This window comes from Pelodiscus sinensis, chromosome 9 (genome assembly GCF_052426305.1).
Source record: "Pelodiscus sinensis isolate ZL-2025 chromosome 9, ASM5242630v1, whole genome shotgun sequence".
NCBI lineage: Eukaryota > Metazoa > Chordata > Testudines > Trionychidae > Pelodiscus > Pelodiscus sinensis.
In genome coordinates, this window is record NC_143060.1 from 21,031,167 (window position 1) to 21,051,931 (window position 20,765).

The following is a 20,765-nucleotide window of genomic DNA, read 5'->3' on the forward strand; positions in this document are numbered from 1 at the left end:
GTTGACTCTAAAATTGGATGGAACTGATTTTCTTGTTCCTGTTCAGAAGCATTTGAATTAAAAAAGGGTCTGTTGTTCTGAAGAGCACTGTGCTGATTTTTATGCGACTTCACTCTTTGAGATGAATGAAGTCTCAAACTCCTAAAACTGTGGAAATCTCATGCGATTGGCTGAAATCTTGGGAAAACAGCTCATGAGACTTTGACCCATCAAACCTAGGTCTTCATTCTGATTTGGTTTCAGATCCAGGTCCAATATTCCTTCTCCATTTTTTCCATCCATGTGCAGAATAATTTTTGTGTGCATTCACCAGCAGAAGCACATGCTGCTGGCAGTAGGCTCTCTGCTAGTCAGCTGGGTGGCATTTGAATCTCTCCTAGGTGGATGTCCAAACACTCAACTTACAGGGAACACTGCCTAGGACACTATCCTAATTCAATTCCAGTTAATGGTATTTGAGCTCTTCAGTGTCTAAATCATTTTTAAAATGAGATTTAGGCTCTTAAATCAGTTAGGTGTTGCAACACTGAGTATAGCAAGGCCTAAATACTTTCAAAAATCTGGGCTTGCCTACTCAGTCCACCCCTGATTTTCAAATTGAATGTTTGGAAACACTGTTGTAATCCTTCAAATATAGTTGTAATAGGAATGAGCAGTACTCTTTTGAAGGGACAATCCATATGCATAAAGGATTCCAGGATTGAGCCCCTAAAGGAAGAAAGGGGTTTCCAAATACTTTGTGACAAGTGACTTGTGACAAGACCTGATACGAGGATTTTCTGTGCCTCCAGCTATAGTTGATGATGTCACTGACTGCAGTGACTGAGAACTTGGCAGCTAAAAGACTATATTTCATCTTTATTCTTCAGTCAAAATGCTTTTTCCTTAAAGCTTAGAAAAAGAAAAGACAGGCATCATCTACCTATTAAGGTAATTATATACGTCTCATTACTGTACTCACAAATGACTAAACAACTGAGGTGTATCAACAGTTGGTTGATAGAGAAGATTATTAGTGAAGGAGTACCAAAATACCTCTCCTGTCCATAGAAGAAACACACACATGCTTTCTGCAACCTGAATTCACTTATGACGTGGTAGAATTCACTTAGATTCCTTGAGATGGACAAAGCCATTCTTGGTTCTTTAATCATACTAGGAAGAACATCCTTTATAACTACATTGTTCCCAAATTATCCTGACTGTAAACAGTGTTATGCAGTCTGATCAACCAAATGTCAGAGTCTCCTACAGCAGTGTTAATGTAGAAGGCAGTTTTAATTAATTATAGTGAAGTATGTGATTGTATAATCTCCTGTACTGCAATTTATTAATTCCTCTTGGATCTGTTGCCTATGAGTGGAATCTACATTTTGCTTAACCCGTTGTCTAACAAATGAACACTCACTAGTTTCCATTGTATGTATGTAAACCCTGCAAAGCCTTATCCTTATTTAATTTTTGGTGTGACTGAAGATTTGGTGGCCCAATTATACCTTTCTTGGCATAAACATTAATTGAATTATTAAAATGGATGGCCAGATAAATTACTCAAAAAAAACCTTTATTCCATTGATTATGTTGCCTTCCAAGTGCAAATTCCCCCCCAGGGATAACAGTTGCATGATAGTGAATCACAAGCTCTTCTGCTTTTTGGTGGCTAAGGAGCTTTAGTCCCTCTTTTTCTGTCAAGATATTTTTGATGCTTCTGATTCTGAGCAGTATCTGTAATTTTCAGTTCTCATGTACACAACTGAATGCATGCACCTTACTTAACCTCCAAGAAATTAGACTTTAGAGCTAGCTTCTCTGAAAAAAGAAAAAAATTGTGTCCCTAACAACGGTATGATTTCTTTATTGTCATATGTCCCAGTCTTCAGAACTATCTAATATCTACCTCAAGCTTGAGAAGATGCCTGATAATAATTTTCAAATGTGTGTCATATATGTATAAATATGGTGGAGATGATTGTTACCACCTGGCAACTATAATCTTCTGTGACATTTTACAAATCCACACTTGCTGCTGCTGTCACTGCTTTAGTTTTGAGAGACCTGATTTCAAACAGAGTGAGAGTTCCTCTAGTAGTACTCTTGATTTATTCTGGGTTCTGTGTCATCTTGAACAAGTGAATTGTTCCCTGCGGGTGCTTGCGTAAAAATAATTTATGATAAGAGCAACCACCCTCTACAACCCTCTGGTTGCTATTGTTGCCTAAAATGTAAGTGTTTTTGTTGATTCACTGTTGGCTCTCTGTACCTTTGTTATCCAAAGCTGTCTCTAAAGGGGGAACAATAAAAGCAGTGGAGTGATTATGTCAGTGTACAGACTGCTAATAGAAGTAGAGAGTGTTAAGTCAGTGTACAGACTACTAATAGAACAAAGGTAAAAGATCAAAGCATGTTGAATAGAGTAAGTAAAGAAAACAATAATGTTTTGACCAGGAGGTCACCTTGTAGAATAACTTGTAGGAGAACAAGAGTGAGCATAGTAATATGTTGGTAATAGGAAGAGGTGGCCCCATTCTAGACATGTCACAAATCTTCTCAGACGTTAACTGTATCCTGCAGAAAACAACTGCAGAAGGCAACTGATCAATTTTATGGACAAATGATTAAGCACAATTGGATGACCTTGATTTTGTTGATGACTGTGTTCTGCTTAGTTTGACACATCACTGTCTTAATGGAAGAAAAGATTCAGCTTTTGGCAGTATAGCAAAACCAGTTGCCTTATTCATCAAAAGGGAAAGGCAAAACATCAGTGTCCCAAAAGTAACCATTAGAGGGGATGAAGAAATACTAGAAGCAAGTCATTTTACCTATCTTGGAACTAAGATGTGCCACTGTAGAGACACATTGCTAGAAATCAAGTGGCAAGTATCAAACAAGTTTCAAAATTGTAAAAAGATTTGGAAAGTTTTCATCATGGGTATTGACACAAAAATACATGTTTTTGAACACCAGTATCAGGCCTATCCTCCTTTATGGAGCAAAGTCATAGAAACTGATAAGATTCCAAAGTCCATACTGCAGAAGGTCTTCAGAGTCCATTGGAAAGAGTGGAAAAAAATTCTAAGAGTAATGGAATCTAGAGCATCAAATATTGTGTAAGAATACAACAGACCTACTTAGGACTCAATTTAAGGATGGCCCCGCACACAACTTCCACCATATGTGATAATATAAACACCACCAGGGACAAGAAAAAGAAACTTGGACACACATTATACAAAATTATAGCAAAAGAAGGCAAGTCCATGGTCATGACACGGATCCCTGAACAGACAGCGCAAGACTGAAAAATGGGGTCAACTGGTGGATGCTTTGTTTTCCTGAGGAGGTAGAAGAAAGAAAGAAGTAATACTGTGTGATGATCTTATCTTCTATCCCAATCCTGACCAAACCAAAACTCTGCAGCTGTACAGTACTGAACTCTTAAGGTCTTCTCACTTCAGGTCTGTATTTCATAATTTGATTCTGTCTGCAGTAACAAACTCTGTGTTGCATTTCACTGATATGCCATGAGTGAGAATCTAAAACAAAACACTGGTAGAGAGAGCAGGGCCAACTTTCAGTAAATCAGATATTTTATTAACGTTTCCTTTTTTCTATTTATAAATTGTCTGTGAAAAGCTCACAATTGTTTGAATTGTATTCAAAATTATTCACAGAATTCTATATCTATAGATCATTTGCTGCAAGTGTCTGACTGAGTATTAAAACCTATGTTTTGTTTTGATTGGACACAAAGGTCACGGGGTATATTTCTGTTACTTGGTTATATGAAGTTAATTTCTAGTGACTACAGTATTCATATTACTAAATTAAATATTTGCTTTCCACAAACATTCTCTCCAGTGCACTAAGAATTTTGTTTCAGTGAATATTCCTGTTGGCAAACTCATCCACTCAAATAATCACAGAAGATGAAAAGATATGATAACGTTCCAAGAAATTCATTTTAAACTGTGACTGAATATTCATAATTGTTTACAATATTCATTCAGCTGGCTCTATGAATGAAAGTTGTGGCCAAAAGATGGTTGTGTACCAGACTTTGTGAAATGAATTGGTGGTCTCAGTCCAGTTCCTGAAGGCAATAGTCCATATTACAAGAATTGTTATCTTAATTGGCATTTCTGTACTTAGCTTTTGCTAAGAGGACAAAGACCAAATGGACATGCAAACTAAACCTTGCTGATCCTAGAAGATGATCTTTTCAGGCCGTGCTTCATGCACATTAGCTTGGGAAGTCTATGGGAAATTGTATTGTGGATGCTCATGTCAAACTGGTTTTGAGAATTAGTAAAGAATGCGCCAAATTCAGCCAAACATAGAAATGTGTAGCCATTACTCTCAAAATAACAAAACCCCATTTGTTCTTAAATTAAAAGGTAACCAGTTTTTACCACATTTTATCTTTTATACACATCTAAAGCTATGCTAAAATTATCAAAATTTCACTTCCCAGATCAGTTCTACATTTTTAGTATCGATACAAAAATCTTTCACTAGTCTCATTTCTTCATCGAATAGAACTTTGACTTTTTATATTATGGAACATGTTTACAAAAAAGCTGCCCTTTGGAAGTAGGGATAAATAATAAGGGATTTAAAATTAGATATGCAAAGATATTAAATAATTTCTATCTGGTTGAAAACTAAGATTTTGGAAATAGAAAATGAAGTGCTATCCTAGTTCTGTATTTATGATAATTCATGGATGCAGTTTCCTACAAATGTAAGCTCAATTCTTCATCATATTGTAGACCTTCTCTGTCCCATGCTTATTTAATCCCTATTCTAATATTTTCACATGAGCTCAGAATAACTCTGGGCTGCCTTGGTGAATGTCATAACAGATATTCGTTTAGACTAATGTGGAATGATGCAGTGTCCAGCAGACACTCTGCTTAGGTATCTGGGTATTTTAGAATATCTTTTTATGATCATTCTTTGTTTCAAATCTTGTACTGTCCATCTATGAAAGGAAAATGCTATCAATAGATAGTCCTTCTTTGAGGTAGAAATTTTACAGCTCATCATCTTTTGAGAGTTAGCTACTCTCTGTGATAAGGATAGGGTCTCACCTCTGACCTTCTGTTCCTAAAGTGTTGCACAGTGCAGAGTTGCTAAGTTGTAGATGTGTGTGAGATAGTGTAGAGAAACTGGGGATGCCTTCCACATGAGTACTTTAGCAGAAATAAAATATCTCCCTTTAAAATGAATTATGCAGTCACAGGCTCTATAGTGTTTGAGTCTTCAGAATCCTGAGAATTAAGGAATGTTTCAACCTGACCAAGAAAGGTGAAATTTTAAGGATCTAGCTGCTGCTGTTCAAACTATTTTACTCCAGACCTAGCTTCAGGGATTTCATTACATCTGTTATCTGCTGAGCTGGTTTTAAGGATGTTTGGTCAGGTACAAGATGTCTGTTGTCTTCCATAATACCTTGGTAGAATGTGGCAGCATGGAATTTAGAATGAAAGGGCAAAAGTGAACTTGTGTGGAAGCAAAAGAGGGTTTGTTTAATCTGCATATCAATCATTTTTGGCATCAGTTGTTAATTTTATATTATATTATTACACATCCATGCAGTGCACTGGAAAAACCTACTTTGTAGTTCAGTATGATGTGTGCTTAGGAAATCATATCTTTTGTTCAATATGTGTGTCTATATTTGGTTTTAGGGATGAATTAGCTTGTCTAGATGAAAGAACTGCGCCTTTTTCGCATGAGCCTAATTGTGGACTTAGGTTTAGATGGTTGGTCTCTGACGTTTGGATAAACTCATTTAAGCACTTTTGCATTAAACTGTGAATGCATTTGATTTCTGCTCTCACCAAAGAAATCCTCTTCATAAGTATGTTTGATGCATCCATCTGAAAAGTGCATGTGTATGTATGTATGGATAACAAAATGTGGGCCAATCATCCAAATGTCTGTTCTGTTTGTTCTACTGATTGAAACATGTTGATCTGGTGCAAATTTATTGACCATCTTTTATTTGATACCTTTGCTTATTAACTTGAGTCTCTTCATATATTCAGTCAAGGAGGAGATGCCTTGCTACCCTAATTTTTACGCTTTTTTGAGCTACACCAGAAATTAAAAGGGAAAATCCTAGCAATCAAAATTAGCAATGGTCATTTGTGCCTCCAAGACACTTTTTTAGAACTTCAGTTCTGTAAACTAATGAATGGACAACATTGAACTAAAGATGATTTACTAATGATTTCACAAAAATTCAACATAATATTACTGTTCAAACACTTCTTCCAGAAGACTTAATACCCTTCAAAAAAAAAAAAGTCTTAAGAAGAAGATGATAGTTACTCATGAAAATCACAAGACCTACACATGATTGCCAATGGGGACAGAAGGCGAAGGGGGGGGGGGCAGCTGCCCCATGGCCCAGTAATTTAAAAGGGCAAGGCTTACCTTGGCGGCAGCGGCAGCAGCCTGAGCCCTGGACCCTTTAAATCACCTCTGGAGCCCCTGGTGACATGCAGCCTGTGGCTCCACATGTGCTAAAGGCCCCCTACCACACCCCTTCTGCCTGAGGCCCCACCCCTTCTGGTGCCTGGAGCCAGCTCCCCCTGGGGCCTGGACATACGTTACCACCACTGTGCTTTTTGTAGCATCCCATCCCTCCTCACACACACACACCTTTGTATGTTGCGTGGGGATACTGTTAGCTATTCAGGGCAAGGAGAATGATTTTTTTTTCTGCCTTTAAAAGTGGCTAGCATGCTCCTCGTGCTATATAAATAAGAAGCAAGAATTTGAGTTAAAATATTCCCATTTCTTGCGTAATCCTTCTGTGAGGTAGCACCAGCAGCATCCAGGGCCAGATTCAATATCTAGGGATTCCTTTTCATCCATCCACACAGAACTGGCTTGAGCTCCCACCCAGGAGCCTGGGAACTTCACACACTCCTGGGTGCCTTTGAGAAGGAATGCTTCCCCACTCGCAAGCATAGAGTCTGAGCATAGAAAAGAAACTTTTAATGAAAGAGGGAGAGAAGTAACATGGCATTAACTTGGGAAAACACCACAGACAGAGTTCATAACCAACCCGCGAGTTAACATCCCCACTCAAGTGGATTGAGCAATGTTCTTTGTTTCACAGGCTCACAAATCCAGCAATGTAAGTGTCCCATTCATATGCCCAACCTTTCTCTGTACCCTGCTCACAGTTGCTGCCGTTGGTCAGAGCAGACCAGAGCTGAGAGGTGATTTTTCAGAGTTCTCCTCCCACCCTTGGTAGGGGAGGGAAATGGAGGCATCTCACCCACTCCGTTGACCACTAATCACTGCTCCCACCGGCTGCTCCCACCGCCCCATGTTCCTGCCAGCCACCCTGCTGGCCACCTGCTGCTGCTCCTGTTGGCCGCCCACCAGCCACGTGCTCCTGACAGCCGCCCTGCTGGCCAACTGCTGCCAATGGGTTTAGATCTGGGCCAAATCTAGTGATTTCAGCTTCTCAGTGATTTCAGCTCTTGTCCCACAGTGCAGGCCAGCAGAAAATAAAGAGATCCCTTATGGAGTCTATTTTAGTTCTATCATTAGAACAGGGGTGAGGGGAGAAGAGAAACAGGTTGAATCAGTCTTACAGCTCATGCCTGGAGGGCATGTAGCCTTCTGGTTTAGAGCTGAACTAAACTCTGCTCTGCTTCTCTCTCTCTCTCTCCCCCTCCCCCCCATCCAATCCATATTTGCAAGAAGATCCAGACTTGAGGAAAGAGGTGTAACATAAATATGTAATGATCAAACCCATATTAAAAACTGGGTTCAATCAAAAATGTTTGAGATAAATGAGGTCATGATGGAAAAACTCTGCCCACATTCAGATCCAAGATCATTAAAACACAAAGGCTATGTTTACACTCGTGGCTTCTTGCGCAAGTATGGCCATTCTTGCACAAGAATCCACATAGCGTCCACACTGCCTGCCCACTCTTGCGCAAGGAAATTTACAGTATGGCATGATAAAAGAGGGCTTCTTGCGCAAGAGCTACACTCTTTTTTAACAGGTGTAAGCCCTCTTGCACAGGAGCTCTTGTGCAAGAGGGCAGTGTGGACGCTCGGCAGGGATTTCTTGCGCAAGAAAGCCCTATGTCTAAAATGGCCATCAAAGCTTTCTTGCACAAGAGAGCGTCCACACTGCCATGGGCGCTCTTGCGCAAAAGCACAGCTCGCACATGACAGTGTGAACATTTTCTTGCACAAGACTTCTTGCACAAGATGTTCTTGCGCAAGAAGCCGCCAGTAGACATAGCCAAAAGGAAGAAATAAATGTGATCGCTTGTGTGAGTGATCTGATATTTTAAAAGTAGTTGATACATCTTTGAAAATTTTTCATGTGTCTTTTACTTTGAGAAAGATTCAGACTCTTACAAGTGGAAAGAAATTTCCACATGAGAATAGCATATAGTTTGTTCTTCTAAATTCCCTACCCTCTCCAGTCCATTGAATAGCAGAGGGCATCGAGCCCTACAAGCACTCCACAGTCTCCAGTTTTTAAGTAGTTTTGGTTTTCCTACTTTTTGTTTCTTTGTTTGGAAGTGAAACTGAGCAATCAACAGATCCCTTACTGTATACATGCTGTAGTCCGACCCACAAGCAAAGGGGCTTTGCCCTTTTTTGTGTTCTGCCATTTTTATAGGGAAGAGATCTAGAAGCTACAGCTATCTCACTTGTATTCCCTTTAATACTGCTGCTTCTGCATGGATGTAATGTAACCCAATCTAAGTCAAAATGCAGCCATCAGGATTGCTCTTCCAAATGGATGATACAAGCATTCCTGTGCTAGACGAGGAACAGAACTGGAATCCTGTTCTACACTAGGATGTTTAAATGTAGTGCTGCCTGCACCCATTTGTGACTTCATCCCTTTACCTGAGCGTCACCACTTAGTAAATCATGGGTGGATTGAAATCATCCAGGGATTTCCTGCTGTATTTACACTTGCAGCCTGTGAATGAATGACATAAATCATTAATCTTTATTGCATTGAGGCCTTGGAAGCTCTAACAAACTAAATTGCATTTGCAAAATATGTAAGTACCAGCAGTGCACAAATTTTGTACTGCAAAATAAAAGCCCTGAGGTCTGGTAGGCATAGTTTGACTTTTATATTTTTAAATCCCATCTCTAAAACACAATCTTTCATTCGGAATGATCCTTTTTTGGTTGTTTGTTTGTTTCTGGGAGAGTTAGCCAGGTCAAGAAGGACAAATAGAACAGTGGTTCCTTACCTTTTTTTATACTGTGGACCAGCAAACTCATTCAATAACTTGGCAAACCAATATAGAAACACTTGCATATTCATTATGGTAATTTAATTTTAAGCAGTCGTGTTTATTTTGCACTGCAGCTGTACACACACAAACCTACCACTTCTCCAAATTTGCCTGCTTTGAGGTTCATTGTCTTTCTTTGCCTCCTTCCCTCCTCATTCCCTTTGCCTCAGGAACCCACCCCCCTAGTGCCTGGAAACTGGCCCCCAATGTGCTCCCACCTCCAGCCCCTTAGTGCTGCCCAGTTTGAGCCCAACCCCTGCCTCGCTCTTCCTCTGTGACTGGCATCAAGCCCTCATGCCTACAAGTTCTGCCCATTCAGTGTCAGGCCCCACCCTGGCGCGTGATCAGGCCCAAAGGACAAAGCCTCGCCCTGGCCTCGTGTGCCCGGCACGTGGCCCCACTCTGTCAGTTACCGGCCTGGGGAAGCAGAAGAGCAACTTGTTGCTGCTGCTTCCCAAGCTCACTAGGATCACACTGATAGGATTGATGCTCTTGCCCATCCCCGCACCCTCCATAGGGCAGGCGGAGGCAGCGCTGCCACCGCTGCTCTCCTCTGTCGTCTCAGCCCCCTGCGTGAGCAGCTGCTGCGTTCCATAGAGATGCCTCGGCTTAATGGCCTAGAAGGGGCCCTTAAGAAGCAAAGACTGATGGACTTCCAGTTCCATGCATGTGCTCTGCAGCTGGCCCCCCCACACACGCTGGTCCCACACAGACCCCTGGGGCACCCGCCTGATGCATCATTCACTGTGTGCTGCTGTGCGAGGAAGTGGGCGAGCGGAGAATTTTCTGTGCACAGGTACACACTTCTCCAACGGGCAGGGCTCAATTAGCAACTGGGGCCCACCAAGCAGCGGTTCATGGCTCACCACCGGTCCACAGACCGGCGGTTGGGAACTGCTGAGATAGGGAATGTAATGGGTTGGCTTTTGTTTAAAAAAAAATGAAGTCTGCTTTTGAGAGATGTGCAGAGCACCTCCAATTCAAATCAAAGTAATAGGAGCTGTGACAGTACCTTCAAAAATCAAGGCAATGCTACATTTCTCCTCCTCCCCCATGCACACAAACACATTGTCCTCATTTTCATCCCTAACTTATTGAATTGCATAATCTATCTCAGTAGGGATTGAAAGTTTGAAGCATTCAGATTCCCAGTGTGTGAATGACAGGTAAAAGGCATTCATTCTTTATTGAATCATAGCTTTAGTATGTCGTGCATTGGTAAATGACTACTAATTGTCATTCTGATCTATTAGAATTTCCATTAAAGAGAGAAACTAGATCTTTGCCAAAACAATACTTAATGCCCAAGGCACTTGTTATTAGAAATACTCCTCTCTGTTGTTTTCAGTGAACAAGGCATCATCTTTAGCTGTCTATCTGGAAAATAGTGTGTAACTCCCACATGCCCATATTTGATTTATATGCAAATTCTGAATTCAACTATTCTTTTCCCCTAACATGACTTTATTAAACCTTCAGTTTTTACCTGATTGATGCTGACTTCAGATTTCTTACATAGAAGCAGGCTCATTGCCAGCAAAGGAAAAATCAGTGGCTGCAAACATCAGGGGATTAGTTCTTTTAGTGTTCATGTTGAGTATGTGTGGTGCCAGCTCCATAGATTCTTCATTACAGAACATGCAGCACATGACTGAAGCAAATATCTAGGTACTTTAATGATTGAAATCTTTCCATTTCTTTTAATTTTATGGTTGTCCTGAATTAATTGTTGTGAATTTGCATTCCTTAGTTTCACTCTGAATTTAATTTAAACCCAAAACTCAATCTGAGCTACCATGGTTTGTCTGATTTTGAGTTGAATTCAGAGTTTTTCATTGTTTCCACCTGATACCATAATTCATGGTAGTCTTGCTTGTATGGTAGCTTTGCCAGGCTGGAAGGTTCACAAGCCACTCAGGCCAAACTGTCCTTCTCTTATCTGGAGAGGGGCTAGAAATTCCCTAAAATGAATGTAAAAGGCTCCTATTCAGCTAAGCATTAAACATATTCCTATTCAATGTCTTCAAAAGGACATAAATATGTGCTTGAGGTTTTGCAGAATCAAGGCCAGAGTTTCTTTGAAGCATTCCTAATATTCCTACAGATCTCCAAGATCCAAAAGGAAAAGAATCCCCAATGTGATAGAAGCATTTTTGCTCTATATTATCTCTGTTGGCCATGTTCCTATGAGAGCCTGGCTGCAGCTGAGCAGACAAACAGTCAGTATCTGTTCAAACCCTATCTCAGAAAGCCATGCAAGTATTAAATCTGTGTGAATGCTGCTTGGAGCATCATTTAACTTAGGCTATATCGACACTCCAGAGTTTTTCCAGGATACCTATCCTGGAAAAACTCTGCTGTGTCCAGAGAACGTGTCTGCTTTTCTGAAGTTTTTTTCGGAAAAGCAGATGAGCTTTTTTGGCTTCCCTGTAAACCTCATTTTACGAGGAAGAAGGGATTTTCCAAAAAAGGGGGTTTTCCCCAACATTTGGCCCAGTGTAGATGAGCCAAATGTTGGAAAAGCCTCTTCTGAAAAAAGAAGCGGAAAAAGCTTCACAAATTGCAGTTTGCAATTTGTGTAGCTTTTTCCGGAGGAACAGTGCAGTGTAGTCATAGCCTCTGACACAGACATCTGTACCTCTGGAGACAGCAGCTGCAGTTAAGTTTGGGTGAAGCAAGAAGGAAGGGAACTGCAGAGCCTTGGAAGAGATTCATCAGTGTGTGTTGCACATTGGGCACAAAAGCAAAAACAAAACAGTGCCAAATATTTTACTGCAAATTGTGAGGTGAATGAGTTTTTTAATTAAATCGCCCAACTCTCTTTTGTAGAATATAAAAGTGTACTGCACAAACTGTCATGCAAATACTGCCTATTCATAATGCATCCAAGTTCCTTTAGATGTGTGCCACTCCCTGTGTTCTGCTTTCACAGGCAGTTTGTCATAAAGAATATAAATTATTTTGGTCATATAGAGATTAAATGACCCTCTATTCTGAAAGCCCAGGGGACTTTTACTGCTCACAAATAAAAGCAAAATGCAAGACTTGACTTTCTATTTTCAGTTAATGATTCTTTATTCCCCCACCCCCGGTATTGAGTAATTGTAATGTTCTATATGCACATAACAAGTGAAAGTTGCTTCTCTGTTGCAGGCTCTTCTAGAGGACCCAGTCCTTTGACGATGGGAGCACAGGATACCCTCCCTGTAGCAGCAGCATTCACAGAAACTGTTAATGCATACTTTAAAGGAGCAGACCCTAATAAGTAAGTCCCCCCACCCCCAGTGGAATAGTCAACTTTAGGTACAAATCTTTTCAATGTAATGTTTGGATCATTAGTCCCTATTTCCAGAGCCCTCCAAGGGCATGAATCAACCCAATTATCTAGCAGGACTATGACTATAAAAACTACATCCTGTGATTGTAAAAACTATCCAGCCTCTTTAAACACTGCTTTCATTGAGGGGCATGCTCACTCAATTTTTTTCGTGTTACTACTCATTTAACAGTATATTTTCCTTTGCTTGTGCATAAATCCCCATCATTGTTAAATGGAATTTTAGGTGTGAATCAAAGGAAAATACCTCCATATTGATGGCTGTCAGTAAAACTTACCAGTTATTGTGAACATATCTTATTGTTCAAACCGTATAGTTAGTGGGGTTTTAAAAAAAAGTGGGTGAAGAGATTGAAAACCTCAGTGCAAACCATGCATAGCGCAGTGGAGCAGTGTCATGATCTGAACACTAAGAGTACCAGCACTGTCCCAATGACATGGTTGACTCAGCCACTGACTCGCTGTGGGACCGTAGGAAAATCACCCAGCCTCGCTTTAGTTCATTTTCCTTGTAAAGCAAGGAATATGTTTGCCTGCCTTCCTGCTTTGCTGGGATGTTCTAACAATTGGATCTGGATAGCATTTTGAAGGTCACGTTTTATATAAGTCTTGAGTGAGAGTTTCTGATGCTTGTCACATACAGAAATCAGATCCTTGAGTGCTAAATGTAAGTAGATACTAGGTAGATTTGTGCTCAAATAGCCATGTGCAATAAAGGAATTGGGTCTGTATGGATCTGAATCTTCCCCAAAGTCAAAGGACATTCAAATCTGGTGTTATATTTTGTGCCATCTCTAACTGAAAGTATTACCAAAAAACAAAAACACCCAGTTCCTGAATTATTTTATTGGCTAGGCAGGAGTTATCAATGTTAAAATTCAGAAGCTTCAGGATAAAATTCTGGCCCAGCCCAGATCAATAACAAAACTATTGATTTCAATGGGGCCTGGATTTCATCCTTGTTATCTATGTCTAGAATAGGTTTACCAGAGATAATGTCCATTTTATACAGCATGTCTGTCCTGTAGACAGAAGTAGGCCATCTTGATACTATTGCTCACACCATGAGATTTGACTGCTATGGCTTTTATTTCCCCAGATGGAGTGCATAACAGTTTTTTCTTAAGTTGAATGGGAAATTGTCTACTATTTGTGGAACCCTCAGGAAGTGTCTCTTTTTCTTATTTTGTATTTAGGACAGTGAGGTAGAAAATCAATTTGTTTCTCCCCTGTCTCCGTCTTTTTTGATGTCTCTTTATTAGATTCTCATTTGCCTTTTGTCTATTTCCACCAGATAGGTAAGAGAAGAGAGCTCCAGGCATAATGCCTTTTTAAAGGGAAAGCTCTTGCAGGACATCAAATGTGATTCTTTCAGAGAAAATAGGGTCAGGCTAGATGGTTGCTCTCAGCTTCTGTGATGCAGGTCTGGTTCTGATTTTTTAGCATAAATGAACCTGGCAGGAAAGGGGGAGAGAACACAAATGAGCAGTAAAAGGAAGAAAGAACAGCAAAAGATAGGAAAACGTATCTTCTGTCTGATGCTCGCAGTTTAGTTGCTGGGATACTGCAGACACAACTCATGTCATACAGCCTTATTAGCTACCCTGGGTCCAGACAAGTGTATGCTAGAATCAGGCTGGTAAAGCATTGGTTATAGCCTGTCTCCTTCCTCAAGGCAAAGTGTCACATGGTTAGACAAAAGTTTTAATGTACTTATATACTATACACATTAAATATGCATTACTGATTATAAAACTTCTTATAAATATGAGGGAAATAATATTCTCTTAAGAGCTATTCTTAGTTTAGAGAAGCACAAATAGTTAAATCCTCTTAATAGGTTTGATTTTTAGATGGTAAGATTACCAGTTTTCTCATACCCACAAGTAACCCAACAAGGTAAAAGTTCTGCTTCTGTGTGTCAGGCTTACCCGTTATGGACTGAAAAATACTTTAATTGACATCTGTTTCTGTTAATCAAGGAATTAATTTTAAAAGTAGTGACAGAGAGGAACCAGAAAGTGAGTCCCTAGGGCTTATTAGGGAGTAATATACATGTAATTGGCCACTCTTCTCCCACTCTCTACTTTCTGGATGTTGCATTCTGAAAATTCTGACCTGATGCTAGCTAGTATGACTGTACTAACCTATTATCCCTCCTACACGTGTATGATGGGCCAAATTCTGTTCTCATTTCCACTGTTGTAAATCCTGCATAACTCAACTTTCCATGACAGTGATGTCTTCTTATTCAAAGCACTGCAGGCATTCAGAAGCCAAGGTTTACTTAACCTGAGGCTGCAGGAAGTATAGACTATGTCTACACTGCATTTATCTTTTGAGAGAGGAATGCAAATGCAGACAAATGAAATTGCAAATGAAGCGTGGATTTCAGTTTCCCACGCTTCATTTGCATAATCGCGTCCGGCCTCTATTTCAAAATACCCTATTTCAAGATAAAAAATGCTGTGTAGATGCAGTTATTTTGAGAAAAAACCCTTCTTCCGAAATAACCCTTACTCCTTAGGTTTAAGAATTATTTCGAAACTAGGGTTTTTTTCTCAAAATAACCGCATCTACACAGCATTTTTTATCTCGAAATAGGGTATTTTGAAATAGAGGCCGGATGCGATTATGCAAATGAAGCATGGGAAATTCAAATCTGCACTTCATTAGCAATTTCGCTCAGCTGCATTTGCATTTCTCTCTTGAAAAAGGAATGCAATATAGACATACCAATAGAAAGCTATATAGAAATGGATGGACTCAAGGCCCATCTTTATCTTTGGTGGCTATTGTTGATTTGCTCACGATGGTGGGTGTGTGCAAGAAAGAAAGGTGATATTTTTAATTCTGTATTTCCTGATTTTTGTGTTTAGTTGGGACCTTATTTACCCATAACATAGTATTTTTAATGAAATTTTTGTATGTTTGAGATTTCTGAATGCTGTATAGGAATATTCTGAGGTGCTTTATAGAAGAAGACAGCAGGTATCATTATTCCCATTTTACAGATGGGGAAATGGAGGCACAAAGAGGTAAAGAGACTTATCCCAGGTTTCCTGATTTTTTTTTTTCAGTCCTGTGTACTTGTTTGCTCCCCTGACAAGTAGTTGATAGACACAAACTAATACCACTAGAATACCATTTCACCATGAGTTCTTCTTTACACACAGCAGACCTAGTACTGTGCTAACGGCCATCTCCTTGCCAGAACATCCTTAGATGCTCTTTGCCTCTTACTGGAAAGACAGAGGTTGTCCTATCTATGTTCGTCAGCAATGTCCTCAACAATATTCCTACAAACTTTACATACATACATATGTATCTCTTTCAGTGAGCTAGATTCTCAGCCCTGGATTTAAAATCAGAACAGCTGAGGATGAGTGGTGAGATTCTAGGCCAAAAGGGAATCAAAACAACCTGTGGAATAGCTTAGAATAGTCCAAGGGATTCCACATAGACCACTGCACAGCCAGAAACTGGCAGCATGTACTACCTCCCCCTTTATGGCTATGTCTACACACAAGTGTTTGCTGGAAGAGGCAATGCAAATGAAGCGCTGATTAGCATTTTGTCATGCTTCATTGCACAATCCATTCTGAGCCGTTTTTGCATAATAGACTTTTGCGCAAAAACCAGAAGTGTGGCCGTGTCTGGTTTTTGCGCAAGATCCTTATGCCTCGCTGGAAGAGGCATACAGATCTTCCGCAAAAAGGGGGTTTTGTGCAAAACGGCCACGGCCACACTGTTTGCTTTTGCGCAAAGACTTCTTGCACAAAAATAGCTCTGAATAGATTATGCAAATGAAGCGCGACAAAATGCTAATCAGTGCTTCATTTGCATTGCCTCTTCTGGCAAAAACTCGTAGTGTAGACATAGCCTATCTGTGTAAGAGGGCTGGAGGGGGATAACGTGATCTCCAAAAGACATAAGAATGCAAATTCAGAGACTGTATTTAAAAGTGATAGTTCCTGTAAGGAAGTTGCTGTGAACACCTGGATACTGAGCATATTGTAGTCTGCTTCCTTGTATTAATGTACATGGATCAGCAACAAGCAAAGAACTAATAGTGCAATCTCTGAATTAGTTTGAGGCCTAGAAACAACATATAAGCAAGGAAATAAAAATGGCAAAACTCATTGTGGGGGTTTCCCAGTTCTCTTTATGTTGTATCCAGGTTCACTTTATCCCCTACCTCCCATTTATGGAATCATTGAAACCCACTACTTCATTGTTAAAGATGATAGTCTAAGCACACATCTTGTCAGCCTTAGCTCTAAGACCAGGTGGGCTGTGGCCTTACTATGTATGTAAAAACCTGGCATGAGAAAGCACTGAGTGGCAAGGTAAAACTCAAACAAGCTGGGGCATGTTATTTTCCTTTGATAAAGCCTGTCATGGATTTTTTTTTTTGCGGGGAGGGGCAATCTGACTGCCAGGAACAACTCTTTTCAGTATCCTCAGTATTCCTCTTTCAAAATAATTAGACCTACATTTAGAACATCCACTATATCTGATTTGAACTCTTTCCTCTTCCTTGCTGATCCAGTGAGGAAATGGGCTGAGATGAAGCTGCTGCTAGTGAGAGTCCTGAAGGCTGCCCTGGCTGCTTCATCTCTCCCTACTGCAAGCAGAGACACTGAGGTACAGCACTGCAAGTGGGCTGCTTCTATTGCCACAGGACAGCAGTAAATATGGCTGGATCAGGACCTGCAATGAAATTACAGCTCAGTTCCAGTTGCCTGGATCAGAGAGCAGAAAGCCAGGGCTGTCCTAGGCAGAAGTGGGCTGTTGGCAACTGTTCAGTTTAAAATGGTTGGGTTTTGTTTTTCTCTTATGAAGAGAGAAGCAGGTTGTTTCTAAATGCAAGTCCAGAGGCATTCACAGAAAGATCATGTTTTCTATTTGTTGCTCAAATACCAGACTTTTTCTCTATTCAGAGTAATGCTGATTTTTGAAGTAGAAGATTTTCTTTGCGGTATAATAGGGAAGGAATGAAATGTCACCATCTCCATCATGCCTGGCTTGATCCAGATTATTCTTTTAAAGCTGCTTTCTTTCTTCTCTCCCTTTGTCTCCTTTTATTTGATTTTTGAAGATGTATAGTGAAGATAACTGGAGAAATGGTGCTGTCATTTCCTGCTGGAATTACCAGACATTTTGCCAATAATCCAGCCCCAGCTGTTCTAACCTTCCGTGTGATAAATTACAACAGGTTAGAACACGTCCTGCCAAATCCCCAACTTCTCTGCTGGTAAATATAATTTTACAAAAACTTTGTAGAGACTTATAAGAAATGTTATCTGTAGCTGTGTTAGAAGAAACATTTCCAGAGAATAAAATATGGTGATCCTGTGGAATTTTAAACCTTGGCCTCTACTACAGAATTATTCATAAAAGTAACCATCTCTTAATATTATTTAGTATAAAACTGAATAGGATGCAGTCAATTTTAAAATAATATTTTAGCTCATAATGTTTTTGTTTACAGTTGTTTAAATAATGCCTAAGATCAATTTCTTGTTCATTTGACAACTCTTAGTTTAAAGTTAATTTGGCATTTATCCTGGACAAAATAGATAAAATTCCCAGATCTTGGAAACCTGGATTGTGTGTAGGACCTAGTCACCTCTCTGCCTTCCTAATTCTTGGATGTCTACCAACCCAGCTACCCTCCAGCTTCGTTTAATACTGTGGATGTTAACACCAATTTAGTGCTATGGGTGGAGCATGCATATGGATGAAGTGCCATAATACTATGCTAGGCTTTCACCACTGGAGATATAAATTCAAAACTTTAAGAATTCAGGAGTTAATTTTTAAAAGAAGTTAGGTGCCTAACCCCCATGGAAATCCAGGGCAGTTACGAACCTAAGAGCTTCTGAAAATCCCAGTAGGTGCCTTTCTGCATCTTCAAGCTCCTAAATAACATGAACAATCTGACCCTAAGTGGCTTACTATGAGACACATGCTCCTAAGCACTTAAGTCACTTTTGAAAATGGAACATTGGTTCCGTGACTTTGACACTTTTGAAAATTTTTACAGGTCTGGCAATGCGGCAGTTCTCGCTGACACTAACTTCACTTTGGGCATGTATTCATTTTGACCTGGGGATGCCATTTGCATCTCAAGAAGACCAATTCCCATTAACTCCCATCCAAACTAGTTTGTTAAAAATAGAATATAGCCTCGGAAGTGCATGCTGCAGCAAAGGCTAGCCAGCCTAAAGATATGCCTGTCTTACAGCAGAGTAAACACTTTCTCTCACTATGGCCATCTGCAGCCAGTGTTTATTAAGCTCTCGTTCTCAAGAGAAACTAACTTTCAAAGCTATATATATATATAATATGATACATTTGTGGAAATGTTTATAGTTGAGGCCAAGGTAGAATTTTCATGAAGTGTTTCAAAAATTGGGAGAAGGGCATTGTTTTGTAAGTGTTAGAATTAAATCCTACTACACAGCATGCCAAAGATTGCATCCTCTGATTATTTGGAGAAGAACTTACTTTTACAGATTCTGTTTGTTAAAATAGCTAATCCTTTATCTTTTATAAATCCATAGTGACAGTACACAAACTGATGCCAACACAAAAGAATTCTGGGTAAACATGCCAAATCTGATGACTCATCTAAAAAAAGTGTCTGAACAGAAACCACAAGCAACGTATTACAATGTGGATATGCTCAAATACCAGGTAAGCTCTTTGCCAAAGTAAAATATTGTTAAAAATGCAATTAACCTTGTACCATTGCTAGCAACTGTCTCTAGTACAGAAAATTGCCTGGAATAGTCTGCTCTTTAGTATAGGAAATGAATTTTGCACGAGGGTTGCCTTTTCAATACCATTGAACTGGGCGTGACTTAAGTCCCTGACAAACTTACTGAGGAAGTACATGAAGTTCTCTACTCTAAAATCAACAAAGATTTTATTTCTATGGCTGCATATGCCTCCAGCCTTATGGAAACTAAATATTGTTTTTCTGTTGTTTTCTAAGGTATCAGCCCAAGGTATTCAGTCTACTCCATTAAACCTTGCAGTGAGCTGGCGGTGTGAATCTACAAGCACTGACCTTCGCATTGACTACAAATATAATACAGAGGCAATGACTACACCCGTAGCGCTAAACAACGTCCAATTCCTAGTTCCCATAGATGGAGGTGTAACAAAACTTCAAGCTGTGCTTCCACCTGCTGTTTGGTATGAAAGTCTAGTACTGTACAACAAAGCCATTCCTTATTGTTTACCACCCTGCCACTTTCATGCTCATAACAGTACTTCATCTCCAATAGGTATAGTGACATGCTGATATTCATAAGGCTCTAGCTGAGGCATGCAGGATCACAAGGGGAATGCTAGACATTAGAATCTGCTTTCTACAGCAAAGGAAGACATGAAATGCTCTTCTGTTTTTTTTCCTGTCACTTTCACAAATTGACAGTCTGATCTTAACCAGCATGCAAGAATGTGACAGTCACATCAGTACTTTTAATATTAACGATACTTAGCACCGAGAGTTCTTTTCACCATAGATCTCAAAGTACTTTTACAGTTATGGGTAGACATCATTCTCCATAGCATGCAGATGGGGAAGCTGCCGCACTGAGTTTGTGATTTGTTCAGCATCACAGAGTAAATCACTGGCAGAGTTGGGCCTAGAACTCATTTTGATAGCAAAACGGATGCCATACAACCTCATGAGACTCCTAACCAGATGCAGGAGCACCAATAGCTTCCAAGGGCCCCTGGGCAAGGTGCATGTGAGGGCTGACTCTGAGCTCCCAGAAGGTCTGGGGTCTCAGGCAGAAGGGATGGGGCCCTGAATACCACCTGAAGCTGCCCCACATTTCCTCCCAGCCCTTAGTGCTGCCCCCGGAGTGCACAGCATGGTACTCTAGCAACAATTTCAAGGTCCTGGGGCTGCTGCTGGGAGCCTTGGGCTCTTTTGAACCACCGGGCCCTGGGGGAGCTGCCCCCTCTATGTCCCTCCGTCCCCCATTGATGGGCCTGACCAGAAGAAAGTATTTTCAACAAATATCATACCGCTCCCACTACTTTTTCTAGAATGCAAATGACTCAGAAGAGCTCCTTCATTTCCTCCTCAGTTATGCTAT

General features: G+C 40.2%; 1 protein-coding gene across 1 annotated transcript in view; it reads left to right on the top strand.

Annotated features, from left to right (window-relative positions):
- Positions 1-20,765, top strand: part of SGIP1 (SH3GL interacting endocytic adaptor 1) — a 181,468-nt gene that overhangs the window by 147,898 nt on the left and 12,805 nt on the right. The window contains exons 22-25 of the mRNA XM_089780458.1: positions 12,462-12,573; positions 17,747-17,902; positions 19,215-19,347; positions 19,649-19,851. Of these exons, the coding sequence (XP_089636584.1) occupies positions 12,462-12,573; positions 17,747-17,902; positions 19,215-19,347; positions 19,649-19,851 (604 nt within the window). The remainder of the gene's footprint in view (positions 1-12,461; positions 12,574-17,746; positions 17,903-19,214; positions 19,348-19,648; positions 19,852-20,765) is intronic.